At 39.1% G+C, this 21369-nt stretch overlaps 1 protein-coding gene across 12 annotated transcripts in view; it reads left to right on the plus strand.

The window, feature by feature from the left end:
- The window catches only part of MYBPC1 (myosin binding protein C1), a 76091-nt gene extending 60852 nt beyond the window's left edge, over window positions 1–15239 (plus strand). For 6 of the 12 annotated variants that reach the window (XM_065658232.1, XM_065658235.1, XM_065658240.1 and 3 more), the window contains 6 exons: window positions 843–1038; window positions 1798–1937; window positions 3675–3834; window positions 5462–5598; window positions 6468–6654; window positions 14519–15239. In XM_065658232.1, the coding sequence (XP_065514304.1) occupies window positions 843–1038; window positions 1798–1937; window positions 3675–3834; window positions 5462–5598; window positions 6468–6654; window positions 14519–14619 (921 nt within the window). In that variant the 3' untranslated portion in view covers window positions 14620–15239. Of the gene's footprint in view, window positions 1–842; window positions 1039–1797; window positions 1938–3674; window positions 3835–5461; window positions 5599–6467; window positions 6655–8712; window positions 9447–11372; window positions 11432–12594; window positions 12635–14518 lie in introns of those variants that run through there. The other 6 variants (XM_065658233.1, XM_065658244.1, XM_065658241.1 and 3 more) reach the window with 3 other exon arrangements.
- Window positions 15240–21369: the final 6130 nt, after the last annotated feature.

A 21369-nucleotide genomic window follows, 5' to 3' on the forward strand; every position in this document is an offset into this window, starting at 1 on the left:
TTGTAGGGTCTTTATTCTTCTGAATACAAGAGTTATGGCAGAATTCATTTCCATTTCATCTCTGTACACCTAAAGATCCTGGGTGAGCATAATCAGGCTTCTACAAGGCTGTTAAAAGCCCAATAAAAGCTTGATCAGCAATACACTGCAAGATACACTGCTCTTGAGAAATTAAAGGGATACTCTATGGTTATTCTCTAAGATAAAGGATTCAAAAATGTGTGAGATTACCCTTTTGGGACAGCATTTACAAATTGTTTGCCTCTGGAAGGCAAATCCCATGGTAAACCGGGGGGAATTCACTCTGATTTAAGTACCTAAACTGGGCACTACTAGGCCCATAAAAACAACACACAAAAGATGTCAATCCAGACTACCTAACAACTATTCCATCTGCTTTTGCAATGAAAGAAGAGAGTTTAGGATCCCTGGAGGTTTAGTCCACTACTTTCCTCTTTCACTGGCAGTGTAGAGAATGTAGGCACTTGCAGAGGGTGAAATATTTTGCTCTGTATTTTCTGGCTTTGTTTTATTTTAATTTTTTTTCTACTTTTCTTTTAGAGAACTGGAAATTAATTGTCAAATTTAGTCATAAAGTTAATTGTCCAATTTAGCCATAATTTGTGAATATTTTTGGTCTCCTGAAAAAAAAAATAAAGCTCCATTTTATGTGAATTAATATCATTGCATGTCAAATGCTGTATGATTTAATAAAGAATTCTCTGTTTCTTTCAGGACAGTTTTTATTTCCCTTTTGGAGAAAAAAAGGAAGTAAACTTGTTTTCTCTCCCATCCTTTTCTCTCCAAAAATCACGTACACATTGTTTCCTGACTTCTTGCAGGGAAAACCAAGGGCAAAAGTATCATGGCAGAAAAATGGTTCTCCAATCGACAAGAACCAAATCAACATCCGCAACACTGAAAATGACACCATCATCTTCATCCGAAAGGCAGAAAGGAACCACTCTGGAGAATATGACATGAAAGTGGAAGTAGAGAACTTGGAGGACAAAGCTACAATAGATATTCAGATTGTTGGTATGTTTTGAGAAACAGAAATAAATGCACATCAGCGAAGCAGACTCTGGCCACTCCAAGGCTATAGGAAAGCAGAGGAATCCCAGAAAGAATCTTTCTCAACAGTGGTATCTCTCCATGTCCAACTATAGATTTGTGGTCTCTAAATAAGCTCCCTATACAATGGCAGGTGCTTGTTGGAACATGTCAGTATCTTTTTTTCATTGTTAAGCTTGTCATGTTTTTGTTTATCCAGGATGCAAGCTTTTTCCCATTGAGGGTATCCCAAGACAGAAACGGGAGTAAATTCATAGTAACTTTGTCGTAAGTGTAATGTGGAAGAAATCATAAATGTTGAAAGTACATGAAAGTAGGAAAGACAGACCAGAAAACACACTTACTTTCCATTTTTACCAATGTATTTCTTTATATATTAGGCAAAACTGGTAGCACAGCCTTTATAATGATTGTTCGACTTTGTCTTTTAGGAGCACGTCTTCAAATGGTTTTAACTTTTCCAAAATACCATGTTTCTGTTCCATTAAAGAGCACATGTATATTAGAAGCCACACTCATATAATGGTCAAGTTTCGCATAGTTCTGATATATCTTAACTTTGTAAAGTTTTATTTTACAATCTCAGCTTTCTTTTGACATTGGTTTTGGCATGGGCATGTTATAAGAAAGAGAAGAGAGAAATCAAACTAAGTGGAAGACGTATTTAGAAAAGAGAGAGAAAGTAAACAGTGGAAAATGTCAGCTGCCATGTTTTCATTACAGATCGCCCAGGCCCACCAGAGATTGTAACTATTGAAGATGTCTGGGGAGAGAATGTAAATTTATCATGGAAGCCACCAAAAGATGATGGTAATGCTGCCATTACTGGGTACACAATTCAAAAAGCAGATAAGAAGAGTATGGTAAGTTACAAGGAGGTCTTTAAAAGGCTGATGTACTCATGAATTCTCCTTTTAAAAATAAAAAGCTTTACATGCTTAAATCAATGTAGGTGGACAAAGCATTGATTAGACAGTGCTCAGAAAATCTGCAAGGCATGTCTAAAAATTCTAGAAGTCTTCTGTTCACTCTATCTAAAGCCTAAAAATCAAATTGTTTTCAGATTATGCCAAAGGGAGGACTAAAAGGAAAAGGACAGGTGGATTTGAGGGAAGTAATTCTGCTTTTTTTCCTTTGTCTCAGTAGAGAAAATAAAACCCAAACATACTAATTTCGAAGTCAGTAGGTTGCTACTAGAATCAAAATGCTGTGTTGTTGCTTTTAAACCTGTAATGTCACATTGTGTAAGTCATTGCCACTCCTTACTACCCATGACAAAATGGTACATACGTAACTTGTAAACTGCTTTGAGACTTACAGGTGAAAAGTGCAATATAGAGTTGCTTATTATTTTCAGTAAACTAACATGAATTTTACACTTCCTTGAAAGACAATAGTTGGATTCTTACATTTAACACTTGCTGTAAAGTAAAACACTGGAAACCTAGGAGAATATTTTAGGATTTGCGTTATCTAAGGGAATCTTTTTGTCACTTCTCCTCCCGCCCAACCTTGAATATGTTGATCTCCTTCATGGTCTGATCAATTAATTCTTCCTGTGCCACTATTTCTCTTCCCATTCTTCATTTTTTCTTTCGCTTCAGACTGTAAGAAGAGATGGTCTCTGTACAGTGACCATAACAATGATGTCCCCTGTCTCTAAATTACTGTGTTAAGGAGAAAGCAACAATAGCGGTGTCTAAGGTCCAGTGTGTCATGGATCATTTGGGGTCATACTGTCCCCATAGCCTCTGTGGTGTTGAATTCTGCAATCATGGCACAGCTGGCCTTTTACAGATAACTTTCCCAAAAGGCACTTTGGCTCTTAAAAACGACCAGATATCAATGGAAACTGTGGCACAAGGAACTCAGCACAAGTTCATTTTTAGGAAAGCAATAACACTACGTAGGGCAGAGTGAAGAAAAGCAAAAACACTGCTGTGGTCATATTGTACTTTATATTAATTGCATTTTTAGCATTATACTCATTCATCTCAGTTTGTTATTTAGGTATTGTGTACTAGGACAGAAATTACATGTCCTGTTACTGCTGCAAGACTAAAATGCTAAAACCCACCTCTTCATTTGAGTCTTTTCTTATCAGAGGACCACCTGCATAAAATTACATTTCACATGAACACTCAACCTGTGGAACAGGGAGCAGATTAGTGCATTGGCCTCTTCTGAGGACATGTAACTGCAGAGTAGTACGTGCCACTGCTTTTCTTATCTGCAGCAGTACTTTCTCTGTCAGCAGCATGGACTAGGAAAAAGGAACTTGCCTTGCTTCGCACAATACAACCTTTGTAATATTGGATTTCCTAAAACAAATCCTCCCCGCTAAGGAAGTGTAACAGTTCAGTTGGGTTCACTTTCCACTCAGCCTTCACTGCTCAGCAGTGAGCTTCGTGAGATTCTCATTGTCACTCATTTCAGACAGAATAAAGAATTATTGCCAGCTTCACTTTTTCGATATCCATTGATGTTGTCTTAAAAGAAAAATCTTACTCCCACAAGCTTGATGATTCTTCCAAACAGTTAATGGCTGAGAGGTGCAGAGCACTGGGAGGAAGCTGACTCTCTGTGTTTGTGTCTTCCAGGAATGGTTCACAGTAATGGAGCACTATCACCGCACCAGTGCCACCATTAACGAGCTCGTCATAGGAAACGAGTACTACTTCCGAGTCTTCGCTGAAAACATGTGTGGCCTCAGTGAGGATGCAACGATGACCAAAGAGAGCGCTTTGATTGCAAAAGATGGTTAGCTAATTATCCATTCCTTGTCAAAAGGGAAGGGGTGTGTTCAGAGGCTGGAAGGTGATTAGAAGTAAAGGCCATATCTCTAAAGCATTCAGATGCATTCCTAGCTCCAAGACCAGGTAAAAGTAACAGCTAGGACATTTCATATCAAGACTTCTTGGTTTGTCCACATAGTTCATAGTTGTGGGGTTTTTTTAAGCAAGGGTGGAACATTTTTCCCATGTTCTGACATTTTCTGCAGTCTTAGATCTCATACTCATGTCACCACTGGCAGATCTAAGTCGACAAGAAGTGGACTTGTGTTCTAGGTAAATGGTTGGACTCGATGGTCTTAACAATCTTATCCAAATAAAACAATTCTATGATTCTACGAAAAGAGCTGGAAGAGGAGTGAAGAAGCAGTTTTGCTAGAAGCAGTGGGTCAGTGCTTCCCAGTGGAGACTTGGCATCAGCTGTACAAGTGCTCCCGCCCATTTCAGGCAGGATCAGAGAGCTCTGCTTCACGTCTCTTGCAGGTGGAGCTGGACAAAATCGGATTCTGCCATCAGAAATCCTGACATTTCAGAAATTGTCCATTTGAAATGGTACTGTAAACTTTTTAAAAACCAACAACAAAAACCACCACCTGCTCCTTTATGGAAGGGAAATTCAACAAACAGGTGCTTTAAAGGAAGAAAATCAATCCAGATTACCTCCGTTTGTCCGAAAGAAAGGAACACCTGACTGCCATGATGCAGAGAACAGACAACCTATACAAACCATAGTGAGAAGCTGAAGGATTGGAGGCCCAGAGTACTAGACCCCACTTCCATTATTAAAAAGAAAACTACTGCTGTTTTAGAAATGGGACCATGAACAAAACAATGGCTATAGGAACTTTCATCACTGCTTATTTGCCCTTTTCATGAGAGCAAGTATCAGGCCTAAGCCGCACTGAAGTCAGCACGAGAGCTTGGATCATATTTCAGTGAAGCAAAGATGTTTAGCGATACCTGTGCATAGGAATAGATGTCATTCTGTCCAGCTGTTTTAAATGCCAGCTTAGTTTGTGGGTGAAGATGATGCATTGATGGTAATCTCCATTGCACAGCAGGTATAAAGAGGCAGTGAGAAACTAGATTTTGCTACCATGTTTTCCTTGTACAGAAAGTACATTCATTCAGGTATTTGTTTTGTTAGTGCAGCGTATGAAGCAGAAAGAAAAATGTGGATTTTCAGCTACAGAGCCAGTTCGTAGTCAGAACAAGCTGTGAAAAGTTATCAGCAACAGAGTGAACACAGACTGTGAAGGCAAGCATCCCATAGTACATCAGTCCGGATCCATCCTGTTCTCTAACATGCAGGGCATGCAGGCAAAGACACAGAATAAATGTGTGTTATTTTGTATGCCACCTCTCACGAAACAAAGAGGACCTCTCAGACATTTACCCTATAGCATGACCAAGGGCTATCATCACTTCCCAGGCTCACTTCCAGCCTTCCCTACAGGTGCAATTACCAGCATCAGGTCACTAACTAAAGTGGTGCCGATGAGAACAGATTCAGACTTTTGCAGCTTTTTAAGATGCTTGGGTATTTAGATGCATGTCAACACTCTATTTATAAATGTTTCCTTTTCGTTTCATAGGTAAAGTCTACAAATATCCAGTTTACAACGATTTTGACTTCAGTGAACGGCCATTGTTTACTCAGCCTCTAGTCAACACGTTTGCTGTAGCTGGTTACAACACGACTTTGAACTGCAGCGTTCGGGGCAACCCCAAGGTACAGCATAGCTCATAGCAGTATCAGCTAAAACACAAAAGAGTTTAACCTGACACTGAAAATTGTGGTGCCATTTTTACTCTTTGTCTCACAAGCCAGGCTGAAGGCAAAAGGAGTGGTGTGGGCTCTAAAGAATACAAAATAGGACCCACTTATCTGTGATACAGGCATTTTAATAGTTACTAAAGCCACAGATAACTCAGCGAAAGGGCAGAACCTCAGGAAATGCAGGGCTATACTGAGACCGACACTGACAACAGCTGTACAGTTAATATATCAGTAAATGTTGTTACTAAAATAAAGCCATAATTATTCCATAAAAATGCAGGAATACTCCATGGACCATGTTAGTTCTCAGACCAACTGCGCAATGCATCTTCCAATTTCTTTTGAGTTGTCTTTTTGTGATCGGTTTTCTGTCGCGAAAAACTGAACAGATCTAGTAAAAAACGAACTCAAGAGTGTTTAAGAACATGTTCATTGTTCACTCTTCACAGTTTCTGACTGTTCTGTGTGCAATACTGTGTAAAAACATGCTTTTCTTATTGACATAGAGTAACTGGATGTCAGAAGCTATTGCTCAATGTTTGCTATCATGACAAAGCACCTCTTACATTGATAACAAGCTTATACTTAAGACTTTAATAATGTGATAGGAACTGCACTGAAAAAAATCTCACTTGAAAACAAATGCATGATGCGAACCATGTTTATGCTTGAGTTAAGAATTACAGTTTCCTTTCTGTCATTATTTTATCTATTTTGTATCATTTCTGGATTACTCAACTTCAACAGGATGCCACAAAAAGAGATAAAACGTTTAAGTTTACAGGTTTGTGCATGTGGGTGTTCTTTTGTTTTTACCACAGCCCAAAATAACCTGGCTGAAAAACAAAGTTGCTATAATGAATGACCCAAGGTACCGAATGTTCGGCAACCAAGGTGTCTGCACCTTGGAGATCCGCAAACCCAGTCCCTATGACGGAGGTACTTACACTTGCCGAGCAGTCAACGAACTTGGAGAGGCAGAAGTTGATTGCAAACTGGAAGTGAAAGGTAAGGGGTTTAAACCACAGCAAATGTCCCATTTGTCTGAACACCAGCTACACAGGAGTCAGAAGTATGCAAGGCAAATGCAAAAGGCAGTTCAAACAACTTTTTTGACTTTCCCAGGTGAAAAATAGTAGCTTCATTAGGACAAAATAAAATATATTGTTTTCTTAGTTTTCTATTTGAAGACCAACATGCTGTGCTTGTGCTATATTGTCTTTTTTTCCCTGCACACCAATTAGCACCTTCAACAAATGCAAGACTTTTTCCACAAGTGACCAAATGGTAGACTACACCTCTTAGAACTATGCCACTCACCAAAAAAAACCTAGTAAGACTCAGCCATAAAGCTCTTTGGGAAAATATTTTTAAAAATCATCTTGGGTAAGAGACAGATATCTCTGAAGGAAATGGCAGGTAGAGAAGGAGAGAAGGAAGAAACATTTGTTCAGGGCAGTCTTTGTCTGCCTTAAAGTTACGTATGAAAAAAACCAAATATTTGCTTCCAAGGAAAACTTCTTAATGCAGTTTGTTAGCAAATGTAGCAAAAAGGACACAAGTTAGTTGATATAATTGCTGTATTTCCTTTAAGAACAAAGTAATCAAAACCATGGTCTTTGCAAAGACGAGGAAAGAAGACAAAGTAGGTTACCCTTGCACAACTGAAGACATATTTTTATTTTCATGAATAGATACATTTTCTGAATTCCAGGTAGTTTAGCAGTGATTAGGATATAATGAACAGCAATAGGATTTGGATTGGACTACCAATGAATAATCTCAGGAGCATATTTTCAGAAAATTACCTCCTAGGGAAGGATGGGGTCATATTTAGCTGGAATGACTCCCACCAGAGGCTTTTGCTGTGAAACAACTTAAGTGTTTCTGAAAAAAATAATTTCAGGTTATAAGTAAGGAAAGCTGCATAAAGCAGCTGATAGGAAGTGTCTTTAACTCAGGAATTCAGAGGGAATTTAGGGTAGCTGAATATGGTCCTAATTATATTATTTCCATCATGCTAGTCGATAATGAAAACCATAATATTTAATATCCTTATGGATTGCATTGTGTTTATTTTGGATTTCATTTTCCATTTTCTGATGCATCTTGTCCCGCAGCTCAGATCTGCAAGCAAGAAGCCACTGCAATAAATGTTTGGTCTATGAACATTTCACTAATATAACAAAAATATACATAACATGTTTCTTCATTTTCATGATATATTTTTAAGACATTGTGTCTAAAGGTGATGTCCACATCCTGGAAGTAAGATTTTTTTCCTTAATCTCAAGCAAACTCTCTATTTCACAGTGGAACAGAAGACCTCATCATGTGAGAAGGCTGCTTCATCTGTTTTTTTTATACTGAAAGGCCAAGTTTCTTTGCTGTTTCATTAAACTTCCTAAATCTCTAAGCCCTAAAGTTCTTATGCACATTTACATTCAGTTGTAACTTTTTAGTCTTTGGCACGTTGCTTGTAGTACAACCAAATACTACATTTTAAATACAATAAGCTGTTTATTGCTGTCCTTTGTTTTACTGTAAAACATTTCTAAGATAAGACATAATTTAACTAATATCTCTCCATTTTAGGAAGTCTAAACTCCAAATGTTGCCATGGGTTACGTATTATTCTTCAGCAATTCCCTTTCCAGCTGTTGTGAAATACAGATGCTTCTGTTGATCTGGGAACTTTTTTTTCACTAAATATCAGGATGAATTAGTTTTCTGTTTTTGAAGTGTAAGACAAACACCACATTTTCATTCAGGTACTCTTTTAATACACAACATTTTCCAAGAATTTTTTCAGCAGCAGTAGAGGCTACTCTGTATTAATGTGGAGACATTTTTGCTTTTGGTCAATACTGATGGGGAATTTAATTTCTTACATTTATGAACATTTATGGCTTGGTATCTGAAACAGGCTGAAAACTCAATTAGTTGCTTAGAAGTAATTTATCTAGGAAAAAAGCTACAGTTCTGTTCATTAAAGTTGTTACTAGGAACAGCTGAGATGACATCCCTGAGGATTTTTGCTAACAAATGTTTATTTAACTTTCACAGGTCCAGTTTTCTGAGTACTGCTCTGAAACAGAGAGCACATGATCTACTGTCTTCACAGGCTTCCAGGCCTGTCACATTGACAGCTGATTCCTTCCATAATGGAAAAAATAAATTAAACATTAAAACCAAAAAATTCTATCTGGCAACACAGTAGCAACCATTTAGGATAGAAAAGAGTCAGAGAAGTGAAGCACTAGGGCAGATTTCCTGCAGAGGTTGTAGAGCCTTTGATACCAAGAGCCTTAAGAGCAGCTTAGAAGACTGACAGCCGTACAATTTGTTAGAATTATGATATGCATTAAATGACATTTCAAGGTTGTTTCCAGCTCTTTGAGTCTGAGATTTTGACTCAGTTCTTAACGTAGTCAGCATACCCTAGCACCTCAGTCAAATTCAAGCATCCCCCTGTCCCAATCATTTGTACCACAGGAAACCTTGGGCTTTGCATCATGTTCTGAGTGAGGGTTGCATTAATCATTCTATCAGCTGGTTGCAGCACATCCTATGGTTTCAATTGCCCTGGCACCTTGTTTTGGGTTTGCAGTTAAACATACCTTTGCTACAGCGAGGATGAGGCTGACAGAATTACTCCTTTTAGACACGATTTAGTTCATCCTTCCTCACTTTTAAACAAAACCTCCCACATGCACTGACTGCGAAAGGCTTGTAGCGTAGACATTTCTAGAGTCAAAAAGTCTTATTTCTTCTCAAATAAAGTAATATTTACTTTAAAAGATCAGCTGAAAAAAATGAATACTATACCGTAGACATTTTGCTCTGAGCAGTACTTTAACCTGGAGGACATCCTAAAAAAATGCAGGCTGTTTAGATCCCACCTGGACCGTGTGCTGTTCCTCTCTTCTTGGCTATGTGATGGGCTACTTCATTAACCTAAATACCACCTCCCCTAGTTAATGGTTGAGTTTCTGAACCCAATCTGATATCAACCATTACCTGGTACAGTCCCATTCCCTCCCACCAAGCCTGGTATTGTGGATCTGTCCCAAGGGTTTGGTCTGTGAGTGGTCACCCTTGCTGAGACTCCTCCCTCCATCCTGGCAGGCTTAGCCATTACTTTAGACTCCTTTTTGAAGACTGCTTAGACTAGCAAATTGTGGGGCTTAGATACAGCACAGCTGTTGGAAGGGTTCAGTGCTGACGCTCTTAACATGACAGGCACTTCAGCTGATGAATTCAAAGGGAACGGGATTAAGTAAATACAGCAGCTGCAGCTTGGCTAACCAGGGTAGGCTCAGGGTTTGCTATATGATACAGACAAATGCAAATGAGTATTAAACACCCGGAGCGTAAAACATAATTACGTCTTATTTCACTCCTCTATTGACTTACGTGTTGAATTATCATTCTCTTAAGTTTCCCAGCCTGTTTGTTCATTTAGGAGGGCTCTGCAGATGACTGCTCATCATGGTGATGCACAGTTATGGATTTCTGACTCACCGGAAATAGATTGCAGTGTGTGTTTATGTGTGTGTGTGTGTATTCATATATAGAGCTTTAAACTGGTTCAGCTTTACTCCAGCAAGTAACAATCAAGTTCTGCATTCATAAAATGATGAGATACAGCTGAATACTGCCTGAATAAAGCCAACAGGCTCAAGCCTATGCTACCCATCTGGTGAATGTAGTAGCTACAGTGCTATTCTTACAGATGTTTGAATAGTAAGTCATGCTAAAGAGCTATATGACATGCAACAGTATATATTGCAGTAAGTGAATTTTCCTTATGTTGGCTAGAATTTCTTTTATCCTTCTACTTCTGAGGTGTTGGAGATTTGAAATTTATCATGCGTATATATAAGCCCAGTCCTAGGAATGCCATAGAACTTCTCACAGAATAGTCTAGGATTTCCGGTTTTGCATAGTATTTGAACAACTGAGTAGCTATGAATACTCTATGAATGCTACCAGTGTGCTACAATTTTCTACTTTTTCAGCCATTCACTTACAGTACTTTAGAACTAAATTAAAACCCCTGGTTGTTACTAAATTTAATGCGCATTTCATGACAAATAATTAATTATAATTATGAGCAGAATAAAGATAAAAATAACAAATTCCTATTCTGTCCTCAAAAAAAAAATTTGCATTTACTGATGTTATTTCAGATAGACAGTACTTCATTCTTGTGTTTTCAGTTTTGCTGAGTGAACTTAAAGACGGCAGTTATGTGGGCTGTATGTACAATGGCTTTTTTTGTAAAAATAAATGTGCTGAAAAAAGCCAAGTAACATATCTAAGACAAAAGGGTAACTCCACCTCATATATCCTGAAAGATGATGCATACACAGAATCTAATTATATATGTCATGTACGGAAAATTCAAAATATATATCAAGTTTTAGGTAGATCCATAGCATTGGCTGTAAATCTCTCATTATGTGCAGTAAGGAACTGATTCTTTATCAGCTTCACCGAGGTCAATGAAAAGATTCAGTCAAAGCACCTTGCTTCTTTTATAATGAAACAAATGTTTTTGGAGAATGTTTATCTTAAGAGTGAAATCAAGGTTGGTGATCACTTTAACAGGTTGATGATAGCAAAGATGCTGTATAAGAAATATTAAAAAATAAGGTGTTAAGATCAACTGGGAAGAATTTCAAATGCAAATAAATACCACTGTAAATATTCTAATTCTGCAGTGATATATCAAGGAGTAATTAACCCAGGAGAACCATTCTTCTTGGCGGGGAATAATCAGGTTTATAATAAGCATACTCCCCTGGACATTCCATTTCATTCCCTTCCTTTCTTTCCACATCCAATGCATTTTCTGCATGCAAAGTGTGTATTTAGTTGCTTTTTAGATTAAACTAGCTAGTGTCTCATGGCATACAATGTCTATGTCACATGAGCAAAGAAGGCCAAATAAATCAAGAATATGGGTATTTAACATCTGAATTTAAAAGGTTTTAGACATATTTCTGCTATGTCACTGGGCACAGAACTACATGTACTTATAAAGAATTTATTTAATGACTATGAGTACCTTTGACCAGAACACTTAGACATTTCCAAGCAAGAGAAATTTGGAAAACAGCTCTCAGCTTGCAGAACTATGGAGAGAATAGAAGTATCATAAAGTCATTTACTGTGCTTAGAAGGCATTCTTTCTGACAGAATTATAGTCTTTGGTTGCAAGTTAGTGCTGAGAGTGACCGTCCATGCACTTACATGCAAGTCCAGCTTGCACTACAGAATCTAGGGACACAATCTTGATCCAATTGAAAGCCGTGAAAATTTTTTTCTTACAAGCATATAATTTTACTTCGTTCCCTCTGGAGTTTATTTTAAATTCGGGTTCAGATGTCTTATAGAGTCAAAATGTTTAATTAAAGGTAAGGGCTCCTATAAATAGCATGCTTTAGTAATGTAAATGTGGATATGTAACAAAGTACATACTTTAGTGCACAGGTAGGTTATTAGTCTGTACTTGATTATTTTGCCTTATAGAGTTTCGACATATATATATATATATATGCTTCAGTGTTATGTGTGTGCTTTTTTTTCCCCTGGTGGAAAACACTATATATATATATGTGTTAGCTTCCTTGAAGCTGCGTTTGGAAACTTTTATCATAAATATCAGTTGCACTATTTGGTTCCAATCTATACTTTAGACTAATTACAGGAGTTAGAGTTACTTGTACATATTAATATAGCTTTTACATATTAATGATAATTTTGAAGTGGAACTGGATCCCTACCTTTTACTCTTCATGTGCTTCTATTCCTACGTATTTTACATGACTAAGGATTAAAACATCATCCTGACATAATTGTAAGCATAATTTCCCTCAACATTTTCTCTCTACTTTTGTGTTTGCAATTAAATTGTTACTTCTCTTTCTCTCTCTCCCTTAGTTACACAGTAAGGATTTTTGAATGTATATTGTCATCTAAGGTAAGCTTTCATATGGTTCTTGCATATGAAGCTTATGTCTGTTTACAGGTCATACAATGTCTGCCTAGTATGGCATGATTTTCATTATGCCACTTAATGAAAATGTTTTTTGAAATGAGTAGCATGATAGTTTAATGTGTATAAAACCAGATTTTTGTCATAAAAGCTTGTTACGGTAATTCTTAGTAGTACATCCCACTACTTTCTAACAGTGTATGTTTCAAGGGAATTTAACAGTGCATGAATTAGCATTACTAACTAATATGAATAAAATGCAAATAATAAAAGAGCATTTTGCATTTACAGTCAGTTATTTTCATATAGGAGTATACCTCTACATAAATGAAATATTTATTCCACAGCTAATTTCATTTTAAAACGTATGATTCATATCACAACTTGCACTACATGAGTTGAAAAGAATGTCAAAACGCATGCTTTTTTTTGTCTGTATTGTGCATCTACCTAAGGTCGGCAGCGAGCAGTTCTGCAACAATGACGGCGCAGTCCATAATCACTAGTAACTAATAGCACTTCAATTGGATAATCTTTCTGTTAATAAAGGTTATAAAACGTTGAAATCTATACTCAGGGTAAATGCTATATGTAGGTATCAGCTCAGTTGCATTTAGCTGAAGCATTCAGAGACAGTGATATCTTCATCCTGGCAATGTGCTTTTGCTTTAAAGATTTTGGTGTGTTCCAGAAAAAGCAGAGAAGGTAAGTGCAGTTATAGGTGGGTGGTTTTGCAACTTGAAGAACAAAACACTCATGTAGATTTGTAAAAGGAATAGTAATGGTAGGTAGCTTTCTTACACCTTGAGAAAAGTCAGACTCTAATGTTTTTAGCAAAATATTTATCTTTTCCCAATTGTTTCTCCCAAATGTCATTTGATTTCAATGAAATTAACAGAAATACTCACGTTTTGTTTCCATGACATTTTTTTCAATGGCATGAAATTTCACTTCTAATTTGGATTATTTGTATAAAATTACTACTTCTACATCACTGAGATCTGGAGTGCCCTGGCTGCTGTGTTAGGCACTACATACATATTTTTCTGGGCACTGAAATAAATATTTTGTCCTGGATTGCTAAAATTATTAAATGTTCTTCAAAAATCTTTTGCCTTGTCTCTTTTTTCAGAACACCAAAGAAAATATTGACTACTTCCAATGGCTTTCTTATAAGCCCAGGTTTCTATTACAGCAGTGATTTAAAATACGTTTGGTTCAGTTTTTTACTCACGGTGGCTAAGCCACAGTCATAAGGCACATCGTACACCTAAAAGGCTGGGTATGGTACTTCTGATACCTGTTCGGTGAATATTGACTCCACTCATCATAAAACTGGAACACGGAGGGGGGAAGGAATAAAGAAAATATTCTTTTACATATGTCATCCAGCTGTTATTTTCAAGCAACATGGTAAATATTTTGCTAAATACTTATAAACCTTTATAGGACCCAACACTAGATTAATTTGAATGTCTCTGCATGTTTTCCACACTCATCGTTGTCAGGTGTTGTTCCCTCTGGGCTGACTTCCATCTCTGACTATACGCCACCCAGCCTGATGGAAATCCAGCAGGGTTATTTGAGGTGAAGCTTATCAGATTATTGCATGGAGTGAGATAAATGACTGGATATATGACATGCTAGAAGTGAAATTCACCCTGAGCAAGAGGACAGGAAAGTTCTCTGTAGTACAGAGATTAAATAATTGTTAATTCTTGTGCTGGACTTTTGAATAGGGGTGAATTTTACCCCATTTCAAAATGAAGTATGCAATAGGGACCGACTAAGTCTTTGTCACTTACTCCAGGATATAAAGGTACAAAGCTCTTGCTTAAACCTAAAGACTGTCTTATTCCTTGTTTCTAGGTGGGCTTTCGTTCTTCAGACTGTTGATGGATGGAGTGCCTCCGCATATCATTGATTCATATATGCGTGAAGTGCAGGCAGACAAAACTGAGGGGAAGTGAGAGTCCGTCCACAGTGTTTCCTCCCACTGCGCTGGAAATCGGTAGCAGAATTACAGCATTTTAGTTCTTGCAATGTCAGAACAAATGCATGGTTGGGAATTTTCTTTTTTCCTTTTTTTTTCTTATTTGTTGTTTTGTTTTCCCTACCTGCTCTTACTGAAAAGAAAGAATACGCATGGATTGTTTTGGGGTTGAAATTAAATGAACCAAACACAACACACGTTTTGTAATGTTCAGCTTAATTTTCTGTTTGATATTGTGTTCTGATTTTTAATGAGGAAAGAGGAGAAGCTGCATAGTAAACACAAGGAGGCAGTCAGAGTTTGTTCTCAGTGGTACAAAGCATATTTTTCTCAGACTGGAAGTACATGGATTAGCCAGTAGCTGTGCAATAAGACCCTTGGAATATATACCTCTTTGATAATGTATCTTATTCACCTGGGAATGGTTTAACAGAATATGGTTTTACTCTAACGTAATTAATACATATGTACTTAATAAACGTTTAAGCTGAACATATCTTCCTTTAGAAGTTTTGATTTCCTAAATCCAACCCATCAGTCTCTCAACTGAACTGAAATTGTTTTATTTAATGTACAATAAATATGAAGTGTTTAAGATCTATCGAGTTCTTGTTTACTATTTTTTTTAGGTTTTTTCTGTCTTGTTTTACCACATTTCTTGTTTAATTTCCAAATACTGTAAAGCAGGAACATGAGCCCATCAGCTGAGTGGCAAACAGCATCGGCAGTCACCTAACCCAATGGGCTTACACTTTAAGATACATGGCACAGAATGCGACTGAAGATAAATGATATTGATACATGCAATTTTGTATCTATATGTTTTCAATATTTTAAATACTGTAAATGCCAACCATGATAGCTTTCATCATGTTGCTGTAAAAGGCAACAAGAAATGTTTCTATAAATACATTAGCAACAAGAGGAGGGCTAAGGAGAATCTCCATCCCCTGAAGGATGCAGAGGGAAACATAGTGACAGAAGATGAGGGAAAGACTGAGATACTAAATGCCTTCTTTGCCTCAGTCTTTAATAGTCAGAAAAGTTATGCTCCAGGTAACCAGCCCCCTGAGCCAGATGACAGGGATGGGGAGCAGAATGAAGCCCCAATAATCCAAAGGGAAATGCTTGGTGACCTGCTGCACTTGGACACCCACAAGTCTATGGGGCCAGATGGGATACACCGAAGGGTGCTGAGGGAGCTGCCAGAGGTGATCACTGAGCCACTTTCCATTATCTATCAGCAATCTTGGCTAACTGGGGAGGTCCCAGTTGACTGGAAGTTGCCTAACATGATGCCCATTTAGAAGAAGGGCCGGAAGGAGTATTCAGGGAACCGCAGGCCTCTCAGTCTGACCTTGGTGCCAGGGAAGGTCATGGAGCAGATCATCTTGAGCAACATCACACAGCACATACAAGAAAACCATGTGATCAGTCCCCATCAACATGGGTTTATGAAAGGCAGGTCCTGTTTGACCAACCTGGTCTTCTACGACAAGGTGATCTACCTAGTAGATGAGGGAAAGGCTGTGGATGTTGTGTACTTAGACTTCAGTAATGCCTTTGACACTGTTAGGACAGCATTCTCCCGGAGAAGCTGGCAGCTCAGGGCCTGGATGGGTGTACTCTGCGATGGGTAAAGAACTGGCTGGTTGTCAGGGCCCAAAGACCTGTGGTGAATGGAGTCAAATCCAGTTGGCGGCTGGTCATGAGTAGTGTTCCCCAGGGCTCAGTATTGGAGCCAGTTCTGTTTAATCTCTCTATCAATGATCTGCATGAAGCAACTGAGTGCACTCTCAGTAAGTTTGCAGATGACACCAAGTTGGGTGGGAGTGTTGACCTGCTGCAGGGTAGGATAGCCATACAGAGGGTTCTGGACCAGATGGATCATTGGGCTGAGGCCAATTATATGAGGTTTAACAAGGCCAAGTGCTGGGTCCTGCACTTGGGCCACAACAACCCCAGGCAGCGCTACAGGCTGGGGGAAGAGTGGCTGGAAAGCTGTCTGGCAGAGGGATCTGGGGGTGTTGATTGACAGCCGACTGAATATGAGCCAGCAGTGTGCCCAGGTGGCCAAAAAGGCCAACAGCATCCTGGCTTGTATCAGGAATAGTGTGGCCAGAAGGACTAGAGAAGAGATTGTGCCACTGTACTCGGCACTGATGAGGCTGCAACTTGCATCCTGTATTCAGTTTTGGGCCCTTCATTATAAGAAGGACATTGAGGTACTAGAGAGAGTTCAGAGAAGGGCAACGAAGCTGGTGAGGGGTCTGGAGCACAAGTCTGATGAGGAGCGGCTGAGGGAACTGGAGCTGTTTAGCCTGGGGAAAAGGAGGCTGAGGGGAGACTTTATCGCTCTCTACAACTACCTGAAAGGAGGTTGGAGCATGGAGGGGGTTGGTCTCTTCTCCCAAGTAGCAAGTGATAGCACAAGAAGAAATGGCCTCAAGTTGCACCAGGGGAGGTTCAGATTGGATATTACGAAAAAATTCTTCACGGAGAGGGTCGTCAGGCATTGGTACAGGCTGCCCAGGGAAGTGGTGGAGTCACCATCCCTGGAGGTGTTTAAAAGGCATCTAGACAAGGTTCTTAGTGACATGGTTTAGTGCTAGAGTTAGGTTATGGTTGGACTCGATGATCCTGAGGGTCTCTTCCAACTGAAATGATTCTATGATTCTATGATTCTGGATCCACCCCCTTCCTCAGCAATTCATGGAGCTCTTGTAGGCATCATACTAAAAAAGGGATTCAGACCATATCACTAGTGATTTACTGTGCAAAGTAAAAATGTCTTAGATAAGGTAAAATTACTTTTCCAACTCTAGCATCATTAAATTCCAAGTATTTCAGGAGTCGGAGTGATTGTAAGTCTCCAGCAAACTCCGAAGCATGTGACATACAAGGTCACACATAATTTGGCCAGGCTGTCAATCCCCTGTTGCCCTGTCACTTATTTACCAGTTCTCGCTCTGGCTGTATAGATAGGGTAGGTTATGTGCTTACTGACTAATGATTGATCTCCAGTTATGGTTTCTAAAGATAAAGGTCTGCATAGACCAGTGGTACAAGTAGGACATTACAAAATGGTTATTTGACGTCAGCACATTTTCAAACATCCAGCAGTCAGTAATTATGCAATAATAAAAGGATGTGTTACTATCAACTGCCACTGCTGAACTAGTCGTTTTTTTCACTTGAATTACCACTTCTTTCACCTCAGGCATCAGAAGATCTCACTTTTTTCTGTAAATCTCTCTTGCTCTGAGATACTTCTTCTTCCTTCTCTTCTTTGTGATTTCTTCTGTGCTGCCACCTGTGCAAGGAAGCAACTCCATTCGGAGTGATCCTGGGCACCACCCCCCGCTGCATTTCACTCCACCCTGCCAGAATCAGTTATGTCCTATACATTCATTCACACCTGCACATGAAAGAATGTCTACTAAGAAGAAAATTCCACAAAGGATTAATAGTTTCTCTTTATTTTGTATCTCACCAGTGAATCTTGTCTGTCTTCATCTCCCTTGAAGCACGGAAGGCTGTGAGAGAGGGTTGAATATATGCCATGCAGGTTTAAGCTTTAAGCACTTAGGCACACGGCCCTCATTTAAAAGAATGTCAGACTGTTGAGATATATTATAGTCACCACCAAAAGCAAAAAATATTTTCAGTTTGTGCTTCTCAGTAAGGCAAAGAAGATGTGCATAGCTACCCCTGCTCTGTGTACAAAGATGTTTACACCTTCCAGCTTCTGTATGTCTGCCTCCTCAGCCTTAATATACCATACATAATAACCTGGAAGCCAGCATAAATCTCAGCTTCTGTAGGCTCTCTGCTGACGGAATTAGCTACTCTAATTTCTGCCAGATGCCAGCAGTGTTAAAAGACAAGCCGAACTAAGCTACTTTTCGCTGTGTGAACAGTAGGTGTTCTATTCAGGTGTCCTTAATTCCTCCCCAGTCGCACTGCCCAGCATTTGCCTGTCCCTGGGGCTGGACATGCACCACAGCGATAGGAACTGCTGGGTATTGGGCCATGGATGGAACTGAAATGAGTGGGCATTAGTGTGCTATAAATTAATACTCTCACTAATTATGCTGACTGGCCAAGCCTGTGGTTTAAAAAAAAGTTGAAAATTACTATGAGAGGAATGATAGGATGGGGTGGGATAGGCAAGGAATTTGTAGTAGATCTAAAATGGGCTGCAAAACCTTAAATAGAGAATAACAAAAGATAAAATTTTGATTTTTGATGAGTTGTCTAATGGGATTCTCCAGGGGTGGTGTTTGGTAGATGAAATAATGTGTTCAAAACCACTCAGTTAAGAAAATGCTAATGATATCTGCAATTAATATCCAGTTGGGAGAATAAAGACATAGCAAAGGTAATAAAAACTAGAGGCAAAACAACGTAGAGAGAACAGAAGTAGCAGAACATCATGCTGTAGAAGATATGGCCTAACGCTCCCAAGAAGAAACTTCTCCAAAGTCAGCTCACATGAATTTCCAGGAAATCAGTGGACCTGAAAGAGACCTAAGAGTAACAGAGGACAGCAAATAAAACCTGGTCATATGAGAGAAAGTAACAGCAAAATACAAAAGCTCCAGGAAAAGTGAAACTACCAGTGCTTTTATGGCTTACAGTTGTGTTCCCTGATGTCTCATAATATGTGAAACCAGTTTAAGTCTTCAGCTGGTTGCATTATTTGTATTATCTGTTTGATATGTACACTCTCCATCAACTAGTATATGCTGAGGTTACAGTTCAGTAGGACCTTTAATGAGGATGCCCTTTTCTGCCCACTTTCACATATCTGGTAGGAATTTACTATTTTTGAAAGTTCTGCCTTGGTGTGTTCAGTTTGAATTACACGGGTCAAGGAAAGTTATTACTTGGAATAAGAAGGCAGATCTACACATGTATACACATACGGATACACACACAGAGGAAGAAGAATCAAAGTTAATTAAAAAAAAAAAGTGGGGAGGAGGGTCTTTTTAAAGAAGCCAAAGGAAAATATTTTGTCTTCTCTTGGTTTGTTCTCCATGCCCACAAAAGGGCATTTGTTATACAGATGTTACTGTTGTATAAATGTGGATTCATTCTCAATCTGCTGCATGTGGAGCTTGATACAGGCATTGTAGTTTCCCGTTTGCTTTGAAATGCCATGGCCGGTGTCAGCCCATTTTACCTTCACTGAGAACAATCCTACAAATATAAAAAGGGGAGGAGAGAACTACATGCAAATCTTTTCACGAATGCTTACATTGGGATATGCTGTTTATAAGGAGGTCTTTACTGGCACTCAGAAATTTTTAAAAGTATTCCTTTAAAAAAAAATTCAAGCTTCCTGTACTTCCTTTAGGAAAAAAATGTATAATATTGCTAGCTTTTACAGAGTAGTGTGAAGGGAGACTTACTTTATGTCTTTTGTTGCATTTTGAGATTCTGGAGCAAAAGGCATTCTATTTTAAGCACCGTGTACTTACTGTCACTTGATTTTCATGGCCTGCTTTCATGACTGACAAGTAAAGCTGCTGCTTTGCTGAAGCAGAGAGCATTTGGAAGCAAAAGTGTATCCTGAATACTGAAGAAGCACTGGAACTCTAAATGCACTGGATTTCAGCTCATTTTTTTTCCTTGTTCTATGACTTGTTTCTGAATACTTTTTAAATCAAAACAAACCTATCCTAAGCTCAGTGATAAATTTAGTAGCGAATCTGTTACTTCCTCTACTCATTTGGCCCACATTTTCAACACCACTTACCTCTCCCTCCCTTTTTTTCCTTCCTCTTTTGCCCTTAATTGCTTAAGTTTATAATTATGAAATGGATGCAATACTGATCCAGTTCTAACTCTTATAATGACAAAAAATGTTTTTCTCTTTTCCTCTTGGTATCACAAAGAGCTTGAGCAATCTTTCCATATGTACCAGTACCATTATACTAATCAACCACAGCAATACACAGGGTGTTAACAGTTTTGCTTTTTTCCAAAACCAGTGATTCCAATGGACTGGGGACATGGCTGGTTGTGAATCTACCTGCCACTTTCCTTTTTGCCATTCTGTAGTTGGCTGTTATTGAATCACTCTTTATTATGTTATGTATTACCCGCTCCTCTGCTGGCAGTTCCTCTCTTCTCTGTTTTGGCCCGTAACCCCCATTGCCATATCACAGTGCATTTCGTGATCTGTAAATGGAATAAGCTGATGAACGGCATAGCACTTTGGATGCACACACCATGTCAAGGGATTTTGAAACCACCCTTTTGCGTATGTCAAGTGTTCCTGATCCTTGCCATAGAGAAACCTACTCAAAAAACGTTATTATATGACCAAGGGAATCAGCTCATTTTCAACACCAGGAAACCGCTCTGTCCGGGACGTTGCTGTCTGGCCCTAGAGCTGCTCTGTAACGTGTAAGAGTGACGCTCCCTGGGCAGCAGGTCTCCTGCCTGTGGTGGGGGACCCCACCGCCCGTACAGTGGGGGTCACCTCTCCGCAGACGTGGCTGTGGTGTCCTGCTCACGGCAGGGCAGTCGCCTGCTGCCCAAGCCCCGTTTTCACGCCTTGCGCTGGCGAAGTGCCTTGCTGGCCACCTGCTGCGCCTTGTAAAACGCGCGAAAGGAAAACAAGATGAGTAAGGAGTCAGGCAGGAGGATCACCAGGGCTGGGCGGGGGATTCAACCCACCCCGTTTGCACCCAGCAGCGACACGCTGCAGGTGCTC

Source organism: Caloenas nicobarica, chromosome 1 (genome assembly GCF_036013445.1).
Source record: "Caloenas nicobarica isolate bCalNic1 chromosome 1, bCalNic1.hap1, whole genome shotgun sequence".
Lineage (NCBI taxonomy): Eukaryota > Metazoa > Chordata > Aves > Columbiformes > Columbidae > Caloenas > Caloenas nicobarica.